General features: G+C 46.4%; 1 protein-coding gene across 1 annotated transcript in view; it reads left to right on the top strand.

The window, feature by feature from the left end:
* Positions 1–18,976, top strand: part of LOC129384468 (uncharacterized) — a 187,490-nt gene that overhangs the window by 50,870 nt on the left and 117,644 nt on the right. The window contains exon 3 of the mRNA XM_055069932.1: positions 14,553–14,751. Within this exon, the coding sequence (XP_054925907.1) occupies positions 14,553–14,751 (199 nt within the window). The remainder of the gene's footprint in view (positions 1–14,552; positions 14,752–18,976) is intronic.

The following is an 18,976-nucleotide window of genomic DNA, read 5'->3' as shown; positions in this document are numbered from 1 at the left end:
TCGTGGCATTATCCTGCGTCATGGCACCCCCCGACAGCTGCTTACTGACCGTGGTCGAAACTTCCTCTCGAAAGTTATCGCCGACATTGTTCGTTCCTGCTCCATTCAACACAAGCTGACTACCTGATACCATCCTCAAACCAATGGCCTGACAGAGCGGTGAAACCGTACTCTTACCGATATGCTCCCCAAGTACGTTTCCAAGGACCACCACGACTTGGACATTGTCCTTCCTTAAGTAACATTTGCGTACAATTCTTCCCGACACGACACCGCCAGATTTTTTCCATTTTATCTACTGTACGGTCGCGAACCTACCTTGCCCCTATACACGGCACTTCCTCCTGCTGCGATCTCAACAAACGAGTATGCGCGCGACGCCATCGCTCTCGCCGGCCATGCACGCCAGCTTGCCCGTGCTCGACTGACAGCCTCACAAACCACTCAGCAGTGTCAGTACAACGCCCACCATCGTGACGTACCGATTTCGCCTGGTGCGCTCGTGCTCCTGTGGTCGCCCTGTCGTCACGTCGGACTTTCGGAGAAGCTCCTTTCGCGATGCACAGGGCCCTACCTTGTGCTGCGCCAGGTGACGCCTGTGACGTACGAAATTGCTCCTGTGGGTTCAACCTCGTCCTCCCCTCTGGTATCTAGTGATGTCGTGCATGTCAATAGGCTCAAGGCCTACTACACTACTTCCGAGTCCAGGCTTTAGTCGCTCCGGAACCGCGCTTTTGCCGCCGGGGGTAGTGCTACGGAACAGTATTTGCGATAACGAAGAGGCGAGCAGCGTGAAGACGACGACGATTAGAGGCTAGCGCGGGCTGTTGCCTCTTGGCCAAGCGCGGCGTATCTTCTTGTAAATATACTTGTATATAAATATACTTGTAAATATACTTGTATATATATACTTCATACGTAACAATATTATTAATGAACACATCAATTAATGTCGCGATGTCTTTCTCAATTCGGGTGGGGAGGGTGATAACATTTCTAAAACCATTACATTCAATAGTTTGACACAATTCAAATTGCTGAGGCTACGATTTAGCATGATCGATATTCAAATCTTCGGCAAGGACTAGCTTACAATCATTGCCATTTACCCAAATAAGTACGTTTCTAGGGATTCTAGAAATTTCGACCGGTTACCCCTAAGAGGACGGTATGAAGCACTAAAAACAGAACGGTCATATTGTATAGTCAAAACTGCCCATAGCCAAACACTGCCCTGCCAACGCATTTCCATTTATCTCACTCTCTTGTACGCTGGTTGTTGCATTTTTTTCTGCTTGGTAATCTGTTTGCTGTTTCCCATATCTTTTTTACGTTATTTACGCGTTAGGCCGGACATCAGCAGCGAGAGAGTTGCCTACAAAGATTGTTGACGCACCTGACGGGTTCTCTGTGACTTTCGCAGCCACAACGGAGACGGCTAATTTGAATACCATGAACAGACAGCGGCTGTGCCAATTTTTCGACCAGCTGATTCCGGGACAAGTCCAAGAGGACCGAATCAACGCTTCGAAGAATGTCCTTACGGTAGATGTGAAATTTCGGGCGTCCGTGGACAATATAAGAGAAATTGGAGTGTTAGGCGGTATGCTTGTCCGCCCTTATCTCTCTCACGGAAAACGGACTTACGCTGGAGTTATTACAGATGTAGACCCTGAAATAACGGACAGCGACCTGCGGACACTCATCAATTCTACGGCCAGGATAGTCGACATTCATCGTTTCGGCCTATTACAGTGTGTTAAAGTAGTTTTTGAAGCCGACTCTATCCCATCCCACGTCATGGTGGGCTATGTACGGCATCCTGTCCGTCTGTATGTTCCCAAGCCTGTTCAATGCCAGAAATGCAATAGGATTGGCCATGTGAGTGCTGTTTGCAAAAACGAAATATTGTGCCGTCGATGCGATGGCTCACACCAGCATGACACTTGCAAGACGGAGACAGTAAAGTGCACGAACTGCTTCGGCGCTCATGAGGCGACGGCTAAAGACTGTCCTAGGATGAAGAACGAGAGGCTTATCCTGAAGAAGATTGTAAAAGACAACTGAAGGGGTCACCACGAAGCGGCCGCGTCTATTCGTCGCCGCAAACATCGTTCCCGATGCCGACGCCCAGAGCCACACGTCTCTAGTCTGTCTCAGCCGCCGTCACAGCAACTCTCAGCTCCGTTGCCTCAACGTCTTGAGCCGCAGAATGATAAGACGCCGCCTGCTGCAGCGCCCCATGTTACCACAGTGGTTCAGAAAGATGCGAGTATATTATCCACCTCCTCTGATGTGGAATGGCCTGCTCTGCCATCCAAAGTCGTCGGACCAACGCGTCCATCATTCCATGGTGTTCCAGCGGACAATAAGAACAAGCCGGAAGGCCAGTAGGTGAACGTTCTTCTGAAACAACTTTTACATTCCATGCGCACGCTGCTTTCAGGCCTCAATACACCAACAGCAGGGGTTGTTGTTCAGTTTTTGGACGCAATTGAGCCGCTCTTGGCGGCACTGCAGTAATTCATTATGGCGCTACCACACAACCCCTCCTCTGTGTCGATGCACATACGTCGCAGTGTAGTGATGCAGTGGAATGCCCGAGGCCTGCGTGGTCGCCTAAGTGACTTCCGACAGCACGTCCAGAAATACCGCTTCCCCGTGATTGTGATATGTGAGCCCAACATGCCTTCTGCTTTCCGCCTTTCTGGATATGCATTGCTGCGGTCTCGAGAAGCTGATGAAACCAGCAAGGTATTAGTGTGCGTACGCCGAGATATTCCACACTACCGCCATGTCCTCCAGCCCCATAACACGAACTACTACATTTGCTTGACGTTAACGCTTAAAGGACGCGTCTTCTCGATACTCGGCAGCTACATTCCACCCAGAGATCATGTTGATTTCTCGTACCTATCCTCAGCAATCCAGAGTTGCACAGCTCCTCATGTTATTGTGGGCGACTTCAATGCTCATCACCCCCAATGGGGAAGTACAGTAATGAATAACCGAGGCAAAGCCTTGTCCGACTTTATGCAATCACAGGATATCGTCAATATTAACGATGGCTGTCCTACGTTTCTGCGTGGCACGTCCTATAGTAGCTGCTTGGACCTGACGTTTGTTTCCTCACGACTACAGTCTTATATTAGCTGGTTCAGTGATGTGGAAACACATGGCAGTGATTACATACCAACGTATATCTGCGTAAAGTAGTTCGCACCTACCACTTCGTCTCATGTGCGGTGCACAGACTGGCCCACTTTTAAGACATTCGTGGAGAATTCCTGTGCGAATCTCGAGACACCAACCCAAATAGAGGACTTGATCACGTACGCCCTCGGTGAGGCCACGCGCAACATATGTGCACCTACGCCGGGGTCTCCTATCAACGTGGAATTCGAGAGGTTGCGCGTATTCCGACTAATAAAGCGCCATCTCGAGAAATTGGGAAGGAAGCGCTGGAGAAAGTTCTGCTCATCACAGGATCCTCGCAAGCCGCTTTCACGTATTTGGCATGTAGTCAGGAGCCTACGTTTTCCCCCACAAGAAAGGTACCCTTTCAGTGCTCTGGCCCTTTACCAATACAGCAATGATGTAGAAGTAGCGGACGACTTCTGCAAAACGATTGTGGGCACAACTCAACCAGCCTCAATCAAATTCGAAGTTTTTTACGCCACCTTCCTCAAGTGATCACTACGACTTGCTCTTTACGATGCCCGAATTAGAGACTGCTCTTGCGTCGTGTGGGCATTCATCTGCTCCTGGCCCTGACGGGATTTCGTGCTCGTCTCTCTCTCATCTTGGCAGGGCTGGTCACACTGCGCTGCTCGATTATTACAACGACACATGGGTCTCCGGTACTGTTCCGCATCAGTGGAAGATCAGCCGCCTGGTTGCTCTCTTGAAGCCTGGAAAGACTCCTTATGAGCTTACCTCATATCGGCCATTTGCATTAGCCAGCTGTGTTGGAAAAGTTATGGAACGAATGGTCCTGGCGAGGCTCGAATGGTTTCTGGAGAGAAATAATCTTTATTCGAACATGATGACCGGTTTTCGGCGGGGTCGTTCTTCAATTGACGGCGTCATTGACCTCGTTACGACAGTGGAACATGAAAAACGTCAACGCCGACTCGTCGCCGCCGTTTTCTTAGATATCAAAGGGGCCTACGACAACATCCTTCATGAAGCCATTCTCGATGCCCTAGATGACTTGAGTGTTGGCGGCCGGCTCTACCTGTGGATTGTGAGCTACCTCAGCACCCGTTTCGTTTACATGTCCACGCCTGGCGGAGAGACTAACCGTCATCAGGTATGCCGTGGAGTTCCTCAGGGAGGAGTTCTCAGCCCAACATTATTTAATGTGGCACTGATTGGCCTGGTGAGCGAACTTCCACCTCACATCCACATCAGTGCATATGCAGATGACATCTGTATCTGGGCTTCTGGTACAACACACCCACAACTACTTGCGACATTACAACGGGCTGTGTCATCTACTTCACGATACATGCGGCGTCAGAGTTTGCTCTTAGGTGCCGAAAAATGTGCTGTGGTTGCATTCACGCGCAAATCCGTCTGCCGCTACCCGATCTCCATTAACGGTGTCATAATACCTTATGTCTCACACCACAGATTCTTGGGCATTATCACCGACCGCGGTTTGTCATGGTCGAGGCATGTTAATATGTTGAAGCAAAAACTTAATCTCTTTTGCAATGTTCTTCGCTTCGCAGCAGGCATGAAATGGGGCCCCACGGAAGGCTCATTACTAAGACTTTATCAGCCTCTTTTCGTAGGGTACATTCGATACAGCCTTCCGATACTCTCAAACATGAGCATTTCCTGCTTACGGACATTAGAGAACGTTCAAGCGCAGGCACTCAAAATATGCCTCGGGTTGCCACGGCGTGCCTCCAACAAAGGCACAATTGAGGAAGCCCGCGTATGCCCGCTATCGATATGCCTGTCCCACGAACCACTTCGTGTGTATTTGCGCTTACTGACACGACACCATTGCCGTCCATTGACGCCGGTTCTGCATGAGCGGCTGGACAGCAGTTTCACCAGTGCACTCCGCTGCCATCTACCCCACATAACATCAGGCTACCCAGGTAGCACAAAAGAGATACCTAACGTTTTCGAAGCGTTTATCCAAGACGATAAAAACGGGTTAAAGAAGACACGAATGAGAGAACTTCGGCGGGAAAACGTCGTATATCTCTGCTAATGTCCGGCTTAATTACTTTCTTGAGACGATCTAGAACAGGTCTGCAAGACGTATTCGAAAAGCTGGTCTAGAAATAGGATTGGGAAAGACACAAGTAATCCCTTTCGCAAAACTATTCGTAACCAATTTCTAAACGTTTTTAGGACGTTATCAAAAAGCTGGTCTAGAAGCGGTCTTGAAAGGTTTACGATCATCTGAAGCTAATTTTCGCGGGTGACGGGCGCGATCAGACATCGTTGTTCAAAACACGCGTTTAGTTTCGCCTCACACTACTGGCCTATGCCGCGCAGACGTCGTCAGCCGCACCCGTTGGCACGGCCTAGGCCAATCGCGTGAGGTGAAAATGATCGGGCGTTTCGAACAACGATCTCCAATCGCGCCCCAGATGAGTAGAAGCGTCGGTGTTGACTGTAAGAGCCACGGCGCAGTGCCAAGCACTGTTCCCCGCATGGCCGGCGCATCCTCTACCAAGTCGCACGAAAATGAGCCTGTTAGGAATAATAAATCCTTAATACCGCCTTTAGTAAGCTACGATGCTTACAACCACAATGGGAATGACATCCTGCAAAGAACAAATGGCCACGTCTTGGCAGGTGGCCAGACCAAGCCCTTCATGCCAAGAGTGCATGAAATGAGAACATTGTGACAAAGCAAAAACACTTTATTAAAATGTAATGCTTATGCAAGGTTCGAACAAACTGTGTGAGAAATGCAAATAGAAGTAAAGGTACATCAACAATGACAAAAGTCGCAGAAAGGATTCGTAATGAACTCGAAAGTGAACATTCACTAGCACATAAACAAAATTCCAAGTACATAAACAAAAATGAGCAGAAAAACCTGGAGTGTACTAAAGTGTCTAATTTATCATAGTAAAGTGCACGTGCTATTAGATGGACTAGAGTTATGCAGAAGTGACATCGGAGCGAATGGAAGAAGTAGACTGAAAAATGTAAGAGTATGAATCGGATGGTAACTGCCTCCAAGCAATGTTACCTATCAGCTAGAAGCTTGAAAAGAGCACAAAAAGAAATACCACCGCATACCATTCCTGTGACAGAAATAAAAAAAATGGGAACAATGCAAAAGTGGAAATATTGCCTTTAGGATATATCAAAGAAGGTAATGGCGAGAAAAAATAACCATACAACAGAAAAGCAAAAAGTGAAATTAGTACAGGATACTTAAACGGGGGATTCAGTCTAACAAGTGAACACTACTGTAGTACAGCGAACGATGAGACAGTAATGCTGCATCTTGCCACTCCAGAACGTGCGAAATGAATATGCAAGCCTCATATTAGAAACTTACATAAACCTGGAAATAAACTGGAATGCACTGGAAGCTGCATTTGTGTAACAAAGGAAGCAATGGTCATAATAAATAGTATGTGTTTTATCTAAAAAGCCCTTTACAAGAGGCAAAGTTGTACCTCTCTGGCAAAAACAAAGTTGCAACGAATAATTTGCAAACCAGCAAATACATTAATTAGCACACTGACATGTCACACTTTGCGCACATCTCCAGTCTCCTAAAGTAAAAAAAAGCACTCTGAATGAGAAAAACGTTTAACACATGTAGCCCAGAGCAAATTCTTTGCCAGTTCACTCACACTTTCACATCCAAAAACATTTGCCACAAAGTCCAGGCACAGTTCCACTGATGTTTACCAATTCAGCCCCACTTTCACGTCCAAAAATATTTGGCACACAGTCCAGGCAGAGCTTCATAGATAAACAGCTTGAGAGCACCCTACCGATTATTGTGCAGTCCCGCTGCTGGAAATAGAACTGCCGCACATGCTGGTAGTGGTTTCAGTGTAGACACACTTGCTGCCCTGGACAGGTATGCTCAGATATCTGCACTGGTGCTCCATTTTGTCGAAGTAGACACATTGATGCACTACGCTGGTAATTGAAATGTATTGAATGCACAAGTATTGGCTTCACCAGAGAGACTTGCCCTCATACCACCACTGGCATATATATGCACTTGCTCTTCACTCAGTAGCATTGAACTTAAAGTGTTCCCTATGTGGGAGCCATGTGTAAAACCGGTGTCACACGACCACTCTCGATCGCGATCACGCCCGATCCGGATCCATATTATCGATGCGACTGGCTCACTCTCGTAGCTTGCGCAGAGGAGCCAATCACGACCGAGAAATTCGATTTGTAACGGACTGGATAGCGGCTAAAAGAGCCCCGTGTGAAACCGGTATTAAATAATGCACAGACGTACGCTAGGAAAATGTGTTGCACAAGGACAAAGAACTGCGACATGCCCTGTTGTGCGAAGCGCGCGAACAGAACACATGTATATCTACATATATATATATATATATATATATATATATATATACATATATAAAACTGCGAGAGCGCTTCGCGAACTCCATGCGCACACATGGCACCCGCACGAACTCGGCAGGCCGCCGTAAAGCGCGAAGGGCGCACAGCGTACATTCAGACACATGTCCCAAACTGCAAACAATCGTACTACCTAAAGCATACAAGTTATTTTATACCAAGGGCATACTCGACTCACGTATGCAGTATCCACAAGCGAGTTATGCAGCGTACATGCTGTATCCATTCGCCAAATAGTAAAATTGATAACAAGCACAAAGCTACAAGGGCCTCAATACATTACTGCCATTTGAGGCGTCAAATAAAATCGAATTTGGCCGTTTCATATATTGAACACAATATGTGGACACATGTGGTACCCGATAATACAATGAAATACCCATCACGTGGGTAAAGGGGGCGAAAACACAATCGAGGACCTGAAGCGCAAACGATAAAAGCACGGTATGGTGCACGCAAAATTCTGTCAGTGCGCTGCGCGAGGGAAGAAAATAGGGCGAGCGCTTGACTTCACCTTTTGGGATGCCGCACTAGTACTGAATCATTAAAAAAAAGCCTGTTTGAACCAGTTCCCTTGTCTGCAACACTCTTGCTAAACAGGAGACTAAAATACCACGATGACGGCTCGATTGCGGAGAGCGGCAAGGTGCGCACAGACAGAAATTTTGCCGCCTTTCTTCGCGTTCTGCAAAATGCTTTCTTGTTAGGATCACGCATAGCGGCCGATCCCGACGCTAGGGACACACAAGCACGATTTCGTCCCTCTAACTTTCGTCCTTATACTGCCCTTAACGCCTTAATTACAGCGTCAGTGAAAAGGCGCCTCACATAACATGACAATGAACTTGAAGAGCTCATTAGTGCCCTCCACTCCGCGTCCTCCAATTGAAAACACTACTGATTTCCAAATTAAACTACACAAACAGATCGCACAACCCAAACTAATCACAGAACGTCGTTTTCTTGACGGCAAAACCCTGCAACACTTACATGACAAAGGGCAGCGGCAGCACATTCAGAACAGCCGCTATCATACCACAGCGCAATGCAAGTGCGATAACGCTATTATGCCCGGCTCAAATAGATCGCACAACCCAAACTAATCACAGAATGTCGTTTTCTTGACAGCAAAGCACTGCAACACTTACGTGACAAAGGGCAGCGGCAGCACATTCAGAACAGTCGCGAACAGACCATAGTGCCATGCGAGTGCGATAACGCAACTATGCCCGGCTTCACGAATAACATGGCCGCCTTGGTCACATAACAATTGAAAACACTACTTAATTCCAAATTAAAACCACACAAACATATCGCACAACCCAAACTGATCACAGAATATCGTTTTCTTGACAGCAAAACACTGCAACACTTACATAGCAAAGGGCAGCGGCAGCACATTCAGAACAGCCGCAAACACACCACAGCGCAATACGAGTGCGGTGACGCGACGACGCCATAACGACGCGACTATGCCCGGCTCGCCCGGCATCACGAATCACGTGGCCTCCTTGGTCACATGATTTGACGACGGTATCGCCACCTTGCGCAAGGTTGGATCGCGTTGATGGCAGGGTTGCCAGATTTGGCTACTTTGCGCCAAATCGGCTACTTTTCGGCGCTGTTGGCGGGGAAAAAAATGCCTTGGCTACTTGGCTACTTTTTTGGCTACTTTTGAAATAGCTTGACTATTGTAAAAATTGAAAGAAACATGTGTGGCTCATATTATGCAGCAACATTAGCAAATATTTAGGCCAATGCACGATGACGACACTTCAAATCTTTTCAAGCTGGTCCATCATCATCGTCAATCTGACTCGGGCGCTTTCATTTCATGCAAAGGATTTCGCACTGGTGACGTCACAGCGTGTTCCATCTTCGCATTGACGTTCCGCGTGAGGCCTTCCGCACATTGGGCTTCTTCGATTTTCGGAGTTCTGGCAGCCCGCTGGCAGCCAGACGGTAGCCAGCTAGTGCCGGTCCTGATGGGAAGTCAACGTGAGGTGGGATCCTAAGAAAACCCGAAGCCGCCCGAAGTTTGCAAAATCGAACACTTGGACAGCTGACCGCGGGATAAACGTAAACAGGCTATACCAGCATGTCAGCGGCCGGTCTGGCCGGCGCGCTCTCGGCGTAGTCGGTCCATTTATGTGTTCCCAGCTTGAAAATATACAGCTGTATTCATGAATACGATCACTTTTGCGAGATTTCGCGCGACTGGGCATCTCACTTTGCAGAGCGTAACAAAAGGCCTGCGACGCGTCCGATGCCAAGACGCAAAATCGCACGTAAATAATCGCGAAAGCGATCGCTCGAGGATGCCTCGAGCTTTGACATTCTTCGAGAAATGTGTGCCAAGATTAACTCAGACATTTACACCTGTACTGGAGCTGTGATTCTGATTTGTGATAATATTTTAGTCATATTACATGCTGATCAAAGCGCTCTTAGCTGTAGTCATTTATACACATTTCATAATATTTTTTGTATGTTCCTACATTTACTAAAAGCAGCTTTAAGTGCTGGCTGTGATAATGTCTTCAGAGTTGCATAATAAATGAAAATGCAACGTTTTTCCATTACGTGGCAACTTTTTTGGCTACATTTCTGTATGTCGCCAAAGTTGGCTACTTTTCTGGCTACTTTCCCAGATTTTTTGGCTACTTTTCACATTTTGGACCTGGCAACCCTGGTTGATGGGTTGTTGAATATTGTAGAAGCCGCAGAAGAGGCTGACGCGCCGTGGCGTGGCGGTGGCGCCTTGAGTCGTTTTCAAAACGTATTCACCCCTCGTTTTTAAGCTGCCTGGCTTCCAACGTTATGAAAACGTATTCACCCCTCGTTTTTAAGCTGTCTTGTTTGGAACGTCTTTGATGCGTCGATTTTGGTCAAAAATCCGTTTCAGACGTTGAATCCCTTAATACGACGTTTTCAAGACTTTGTGTGCTACCTGGGTATGCCCTTCCATATCACCCCGTCAAACCACCGTGGGTGATGGTTCAACCTTCCGTATGCGTACATGTCCCCGGCATACTAAAGAAACCATTGGTTCCCGTCAGTGGACTACAACAACTTGCTCTCGCGTGCATCTGGTCAGAATACCAGACATATGTTCATGTTTACACAGACGGCTCCGCGTCACCAAAGGCATCAACAGCAGCTGTGGTGATACCAGCCGAACAGATGACTCGAGGTTTCATACTAGACCATAATTCTACATCAACCGCTGCAGAGCTTGTGGCTATTCGGGAAGCGAATCGCCACATCTGCGGGGAAATACCTCAAGAGTGGTGCATTTTCACGGACTCAAAACCCGCGCTGCAAATTTTGCGATGCTTCCTGCGCCACACCGCATATCAGGTTCTGGCACTGCAGATCACAGAGCTACTTTCATGCGCTCAAGAAAAACACCACCGCATAGTGTTCCAATGGATCCCGGGACACTGTGGGCTCAACGGTAATGAGATGGCCGATGCTGCAGCAAGGCGCGCCCTCAGCAATGGCCTGCGAAGTGTAGTGTCATTCTACAGACCGGACATCATATGCCTCCTGTCGGAATTAATGAGGAGTGCGACGAGGAGATACTGGGCCCAGCCAGACGCTCGCCACGTCCGCCTTAAAAGGCTGGATACCGATATCAAATTTCCTATTCTTCGTGGAATTCCTCGCCCTCATACATGCCTGATACACAGACTGCGATTAGGCGTCGCCTTCACGCGCAAATATTTGTACATTATTAGACGGACAGACTTCCCGGACTGTTCAGTGTGTGGCGCTGTAGAGACTATAAAGTATGTGCTCGTGGTGTGCCCTGAGTATGCGCGCGAAAGAGTGACAATGGCAGATACCTTGAGACATTTGCACAATGGACCAATGTCGGAGGACCTCTTGCTAGGCGCATGGCCACAGAGTTCGCAGACGACAGAGACAATGCGTGCTCTTTCACGTTTCCTAGGTGACACGGGCCTGGACTCACGCCTGTGATACCAGTTGTGTAATGTGTCCTTCACCTCGTTCTTCCCATTATCATCCCCCATTGTGAACCTTTTTCTTCCCCTCTTCCCCTTTCCTTACGTAGGGTAGCAGGCCAGATGCTCCATTATCCGGCCGACCTCTATACTTTTTCGAGTCATTAAAATACTTTTTCTTCTTGATGGCGAAGAACCAAACTTTCATAATCATTTTCTTTTGCTTTCTTTACGTCTGAAGTGAGTTTATTTCGAACCTTTTTGAACTCCTTGAATAGCTTTAATCCGCGCTTAGCGATTAAAGTGTGATATGTCGTGTTATTTCTCCTATTTTTATGTATTGTGCACGGCAAATCCACGGTTTTCTTATTGCTTTATTATTCCTTCGGCCACATTATAAACGAAACTCATCATCATAACTAACTTTTGACTTGCTGTAGAAGTTCTTGTAAGCAACATTCAGTTCGTTGCAGTCATACGCACTAGTCCAGTTTATTGCCTCCACCAACGAAAAAACATTTTCACGCGATTTTTCGTTTAACATTTGACATTTGCTTACTTGAGGATGTTGCCTGCGTGTGAAGTGAACAGTAACACAAAACACGGGCAGATGATCGCTTCCGTCGCTATCACTCCACCCATCAGTTCTGATACACTGACATTCGTAACACAGACGTCTATAATTTAGATTTTTTTAGAACCAATGTGTGTGGGAATAGAAACCAAATTCTCACATCCGTATTACTTAATCAGACTATTATAGTTCACTGCGTACTGGTTATAACTAACCTTATTTATATTTATATCACCACCAACAAAAAAGGTAACATGTTTGCCTGAAAAAACTCTGCAGCAATTGCTCAAGAAAGTCTAAAGTGAGACGGTTAGAACCAGCTGGTTGTCTATATACGGCATCAAGCTGAAATTAAGATGTTTTCATAAATAATCATTCAACATTCAGATTTGTAATTGTGTACTCCTCAATGATGTAAGCTTAGCGGTGACTGATATACACCGCCACACCCCCTCCTCTTTTTCCTACGTGGTCCAAGCATATCCATGTGTAATTGCTAATGACAGGTCTATCATCGGTAATAGTCAGCCAAGTCTCCGTAAAAACAATGACTTCAAATCACAGCACAGCAGACTCCAAGAAATTTTGTAAGCTGTCAAGCTTGTTTTTATACATCTAATGTTGAAATGAATCAAAGAGAAAATAGATTGATTAGTCCTAGATGTGGTGTTATATACTTCTGATGTGTATAGGCTACACGTAATTATCTACAGTAAAGAGAAAACAAGCTTATAATTAGATGATGGAATGTTTAGATCATTTTTGCAAGGTCATCGGAACAGGATAGCCACAAAATACGACTATCTTCGCTTTCCTTGCTAGGACCTTGCCACCGGCTGTCCACACGAACTTTCCTTTGAGCTCATTCTTCTTTGCCACTGTTGCTCCAAGCAACTACTTGTCGTGCCGCGTGAAATGTCCCTCTGGTCACCACGCGCGTGCTATGCATACACGTCTATACCACGATAGCGGCTGTGCAAACACGCCTCAAGTGCACGTGCACATATAGTTACTATCGTAATAATAAGTGCTCAATACCCGTATTCTGCCTATTTTCCTGAGTTCCACGAGGCACGTGCCTGATGGGTTTCCTTGCTCTGCTCAGGGAGCTAAAAGAGGACTTCTGTTATTTCGTTCTGCAGCTACCGTTACGACAAGCGCTGTGTTTAACACTGTTAGGCCTAACAAGAGGCGACACCCAGCCGACAAATTTCTTTCTTTCTACGACAAAAGTGCGCCAGTTTACGAAATCAGCTTTGCGGCTTGTGCTATCGCCCCGTTTAACAGGGTATGCTCGCATCATGACCTATGTCATGTGATGCTTTGGTTGTATGGGCAGTTCCGAAAACCCGATTATTCACTGTATAAATAATTTACGCCTACAAGCTCTAGTACGGTATGCGTTGATGGTACCCTAAAACCTAGATCTCAGCATGTCTATCACGGCCCACCTAAGAGACGGCGTATGCATTCGCACTAGCGTTTCACGCAACCAGAATAAGCTTACAGAGCAAGGGCAAAGATTGACAGATACAGGAAACAAGAAACAATACAGGATAGCGTTGTTCATATTGATTCTTGTTTCTTATCTCTGTCCATGCGTACCCTTGTCCTGCAAGCATACTCAGGGTGACTCGACAACTAGCCGCAACTTTTACCTCATATAAATATTATTTCCGCGGGCATAGTTGCACATGGACGCACGCGTAACTAGCGGTAGCGCAAACACGTGGACAGCCGAGAGCAGTTAGAAGCTTTGTTATTGTGTCGAGCACCATCGGAGGCGGGAGCCAAACTTACAGCCGAGGGAAAACATAATTGTTCTTGAGCCGCACGAAAAAGAGGGTCACCAGCTGAGAAGCGCGCTCCCCGAAACCGGTTCGGAGCAGTAGTCGCTTGCGTCAGTGACGAGACGGGCCCAAGCAGAACAGGACAAAACTACCAAGCAGCGGGGAAAGATAATATACTCCGTTATACGCATTTGTGCGAAGAGGCCGCAGCTGGCCGGTTAGACCAGTTATTTGAACAAAACATTTTTGCGTGTAGCCTGTGCACGTCCCACTCTGGCAAATGTCGAACTCGTCTGTACGTTGCTTCAGAGCTCGAAGCAACACGCTACGGGCGCCCTCCCATGCACTCAAACTCGCACGAATGCCCGAAGTCCCAACACTTCTCACAGACACTTTTTCACAGAGCACTTGTGTGGAAAAATCGGGGTGAGGGAGTCCATTCTTGGAGTGTTCGTGTGCGCGAGGGCGTGCGTGCGTACTTGTGAGTGTTTCTTTGCACTCACGAGCCTAGCTACAATATCCCCAGAAAAGTATTTTGGTAGTTCCAAACGCGTTCTCGAAGCAACAAATTTTAAACGCCTCTGCGTTTGAGTTTCTAACATGCCGCCCCCTTCTTTCCAGGTACTCGGTCCGAGCTGGGTCAGACAAGATGGTTGAAGTAGGATTTCGTGATTTCATAAATAATAGCTTTTACATTCACCATTGCCTCAAAAATTGCTGGGCAGACAATGAAAATAAGCTTTTCAATCCCAGAGGTGCGCCTGCCCAACAAGAAGCCATGTGGATTGGCTTGTCTTTTGAAAGTGGCAACGCGATAAAGGTAAGGTTTCTGGCATGGTCTTACATCAAGAGTACAAAGACAAAAGAACGTGAACTTGAAGGGAGAGAAAGGGAAAATCTTCGCTTGCGCCTCCGTCTCGTACACGCAGTCATTCAAATAATGTATTCTTTGTTTCTAGCGCGAAGTGACACGCACACAAACTAGAAGACAGGACGAGCGCTAACTCTCAACTAAACCTTTATTGAAACTATCAACATATATTTAAGTTAAAGCAAATACCACTGCATACGAACATGACAAAGGTCTGAACACTATCAGTTAAGCACATTAAGAGGTAGGGGAGCGATAGAAACAAAAGGCCCTACTCGACATGACACACGCGCTGAGAAGATATTGAAATTCCGTTACTCATAAAGATATTGATGCTTAGCAAGGCTGATTCTACGGCTAGTTGGTACGGTTTACTCATAATGACGAGGCCTTTAGTGCAATTCAATAAACAGGGATGTGACAGAGACACAGGACAGCGCTAACTTTCAGCTGACGTTTATTGAAACACAGAGGCAGATATATAGCGAAGCAGGTATGAAAGATGCAAAAAATACAAAAGATAACTCACACTCTACGCATGCGCACGCCAATACCGTCCAGGAACGCGATTTCCTTGTCAGAAAGATGAACTGACGGTGTACTGACACAGTCCGCTGCCTTTTTTTTTTTAATCTGCCAGGCTTCGATTATTTCACGCATACAGAAGTCTTTGCTTCTGGCCTCCACTGTGCATACACTTAAAATTGGCTTGTACGTTTTCCTGGTACAATTATGGCAATGTTCAAAAAGGTTCTCATCCCTTGGTATTGCCAAATTTCGCTTGTGTTCTGCAAGCCTTTAATTGAGGCATCTGCCAGTTTGCCCTATGTATCTCCGACCGCAAATTAACGGAATACGGTAAACCACCTCTTGCGTGCACTCCAGGAATTTATTTCTGTGCTTCACTTTATATCCCCTTGATCATTTGAGAAAACGGTCCGCCAACTTAAGCAAATTTGATAGCTTGTCTGGAGCCGAGAATGTCTACTTCCCATTCGCCTTATTGGCAACCTCTTCAGCCTATGGGAGATACCGTGCATGTACGGAATCACCGCCGCCACCACCACATTCTCTAAAAACTTTTAAACTATCCGTAGATTTCTTGCTGTAGTTATCGCATGAACAAAACACCAGATAATCAATTACATATCGAAAGGTACGCACAGCCAATTCTTTAAGGTTGTTTTGTAGTGTTCTATTGACACGACTTATATAACTATCACTCACAAATGGCGCCACTTTTGAACTAATGCAAACTCCTCATTTCTCTGCATACATAGAACTACCCCACTTTTTCGAAGGTTTTGTCTAGATAAAAAAAGAAAAGCTCTAAAAAAGATTCCAAAGGCATCTCACAGTCCTGAGTAAACCAGAACTCTTCGTTGTAGACTTTCACCGCTTCTTTAACACTGCACGTTAGTTCCATTTGCGGAAGCGAAAAAGAAAGGTCTTGTACATCTACACTGATTGCGGAGCATTTACCTGGATTATTTTCGGTTAGGAAGACTACAATTTCTTGAGAATGTCTTATCAGCACGGGGTCTTCAAGGCAAGCTGAAGATAGAACATTATGCAAAAAGGTTGACACAATGTAGTGCCACGTTCCTTTCTCCTGCCTTCTATTCTGTGTGTGTGTCACTTCTCGCTACAAACCAAGAATATGTTACCGTACCAACTCGCCCAAGTTTCTATCCTTTTCAATGAGATAACACTAAGAGCCAGTGTGGCAGATAAAGTAACTGACAGAGGTCTCGCAGCACAGAACACTTAAATTTCGGTAAGGAACTTTGCATGCACAGACGCGTTCTGCATAGTTTGTAAGCTTTTCGGATTGCGAAGAACAGTGGCCGTCGAACGCATGTACACCAGTTATGAATATGCTGGCCCGCCCGAGCCCAACCCGGTGACATAAAAAAAGGGGGCCCGCACCCGGCCCGCGTCCAAATCGTTCCGGTCCTACCCGGCCCGATTTGGCCCTTTAGTCCATGAGCCCAAGACACCAGTTCCCACTGAGAAAACATGCTAGAGAAAGATTTGACTATTGGCAGCCTTACCAATGAAATTTTCCTCACAAATGAGCAGATAAAGGTGAAGTTACAGAATTACACTGTGTGTTCATTATTCTCGTGCGTATGACGTGAATGAACAGCTGTGCTACACATATTGGTCAAATAATCCAGTGCAGTCTAATAGTACAAATTCTACAGCAGGCATAGGTGACTATGCTCTTGTACAAACTGCTGCCCATTTCATCTCACTTTGGAATCTCGAAGAACTATTACGCCGTTCGATGGTTGTATTCGAGCAAATACAATTGGCGGTAATATAAATTTACGTGGGCTGGTCTGTTAGCTTTTACCATTTCATAACACACCGCTGCAGTTTCTCACATTGCTGTTATAAACAGGTGACACGTGAGAGTAATGCCATGTGCCGAAATAGTTTCCCGTGGAAGTAAAAAGTCTTACTGCTTTATTCGGCTTCACGTTGTTGTCATAAATTCTTTCGCACAAGAAGTGAAGCCTTCGTGCTGTTTAATATGAAGGAAGTTCGGCTCTCTCTACTTTTATCACCAGTCCACTTACAGCGTAGACAAGGTAGTTCCTTTTTCTTCTGCTCTCAATTTATGATGGCAGGCTTCTTCATTGGCGCCAATTTTCAGCGAACCCGCTTACTGCAAGAAAAAATGTATTAACGAAAACGAACAAGAACGCCGCAACATTTCGTATCCCAAAATTTTGTTCAACTAAGATGCTCTTAGAGGTTGGATATGTCGGCGTTCTCTCTTATTTTACACATCCCCTTCATTGACGATGGAATATTTTGCAGCATTCGCGTTTGTTTGCAATATTAAAGCAAAAGGTTCTTTGAGAACACTCCGGGACTTTTCTGACTGCCTTGTCGAATAGCTGACACTTAGACAATGAATTACATGTCTTGTGCTGTGATCCAACCTGTACGCAGGACCTCAATGCTTTAACCATTAGACCACGATCGCTTTCTACTTGAGGTAAAAGCCTTAAGTGCTCTACCTTAGTGAAATAGAATTGCTAGAGGGATGCAAAGAGCACATTTTGATCGATGGGAAAAGAATCTAAACACGCCGCGAGGACAAATAAATGCCTACCAAGCACCTGATTTTGACATTTGGCTCTAGCAGACTTGTCGAGTATCCTGAAATAGGATACATGGAAGTACGCGTCAGGCCATACATACAAAACCCTCGGAGATGTTTCAAGTGCCAGAGGCCACGGATCTCTGAGCTGCCGAAGGCGGCTCATTTGTGCAATGTGCGGCGGCCATGATTATCCTGCTGACGACTGTAACAACGCACCCCACTGAGCGAACTGCGACGGTAGGCAGCGTTCAAACTCTTTTAAGGCAAAAGCCTTACAGGGAAGCTGAAACACTTTTCGAAAAAAATGAGTTCTCTGCGGCATTCTACAGTTTTGAGCCCCCTGAACACGAATATCTGGTTCAAAAAGGGCGGAAACAAAAGCAAGCGGCTGTTTTTTTTCGAGAAAACGCGCACCAGCGCCCCAGGGCATCGCGCGAACGCCGCTGTTGCCCGTGATTGGTCGGGGCCGCTGTGACGTCATTCGCGGCAGTCGCCGGTCGGCACCGCCGTTTCGGAGCGTAGCACGCTGTTCTGTTCTGGCTTCATAGCTGAGTTGTAAGCATTACGGAACGTTCTCGAGGTCTCAGACAGCTTGTATTTTCGCCATACATGTTCGAACCGACAGCCGATACGGAAAACGATGGCGGTAACGGCGGCAACCACGATGTTGAGTGTGCCAACAGCGAGAGCGATGTGTGCACCTTCTCGCGCGTTGGAAATCTTAGCTGGTACTTACGTTTTTTTTTTTTTTTTCATGTAGCTGCACGTTCCAATGACGGGAGAAAAATGCGCTAAAGTGTCACTGGGAACTTGCTGCTGGAAGAATGCCGAAGCACTAACTTCTCATTAGATTGTAAACACGGGTGCAATTCCGCGATGTCAAGCACGTTGCCGCTGCTTGTCTAAAGTCGCGTGGTTTTTTGAGTGTTGATACACGATCGTGAACATAAGTGCCGCGTTTCAAAGCGCGCACATGCAGTGCTGCGAGGTACAGTCATGGAAGTTGCTTATCATACACACCCAGAGATGGCCAGAGGTATTATATGTGCAATATTC

This window comes from Dermacentor andersoni, chromosome 9, assembly GCF_023375885.2.
Source record: "Dermacentor andersoni chromosome 9, qqDerAnde1_hic_scaffold, whole genome shotgun sequence".
Lineage (NCBI taxonomy): Eukaryota > Metazoa > Arthropoda > Arachnida > Ixodida > Ixodidae > Dermacentor > Dermacentor andersoni.
This window is presented reverse-complemented; position numbering and strand designations above follow the sequence as displayed.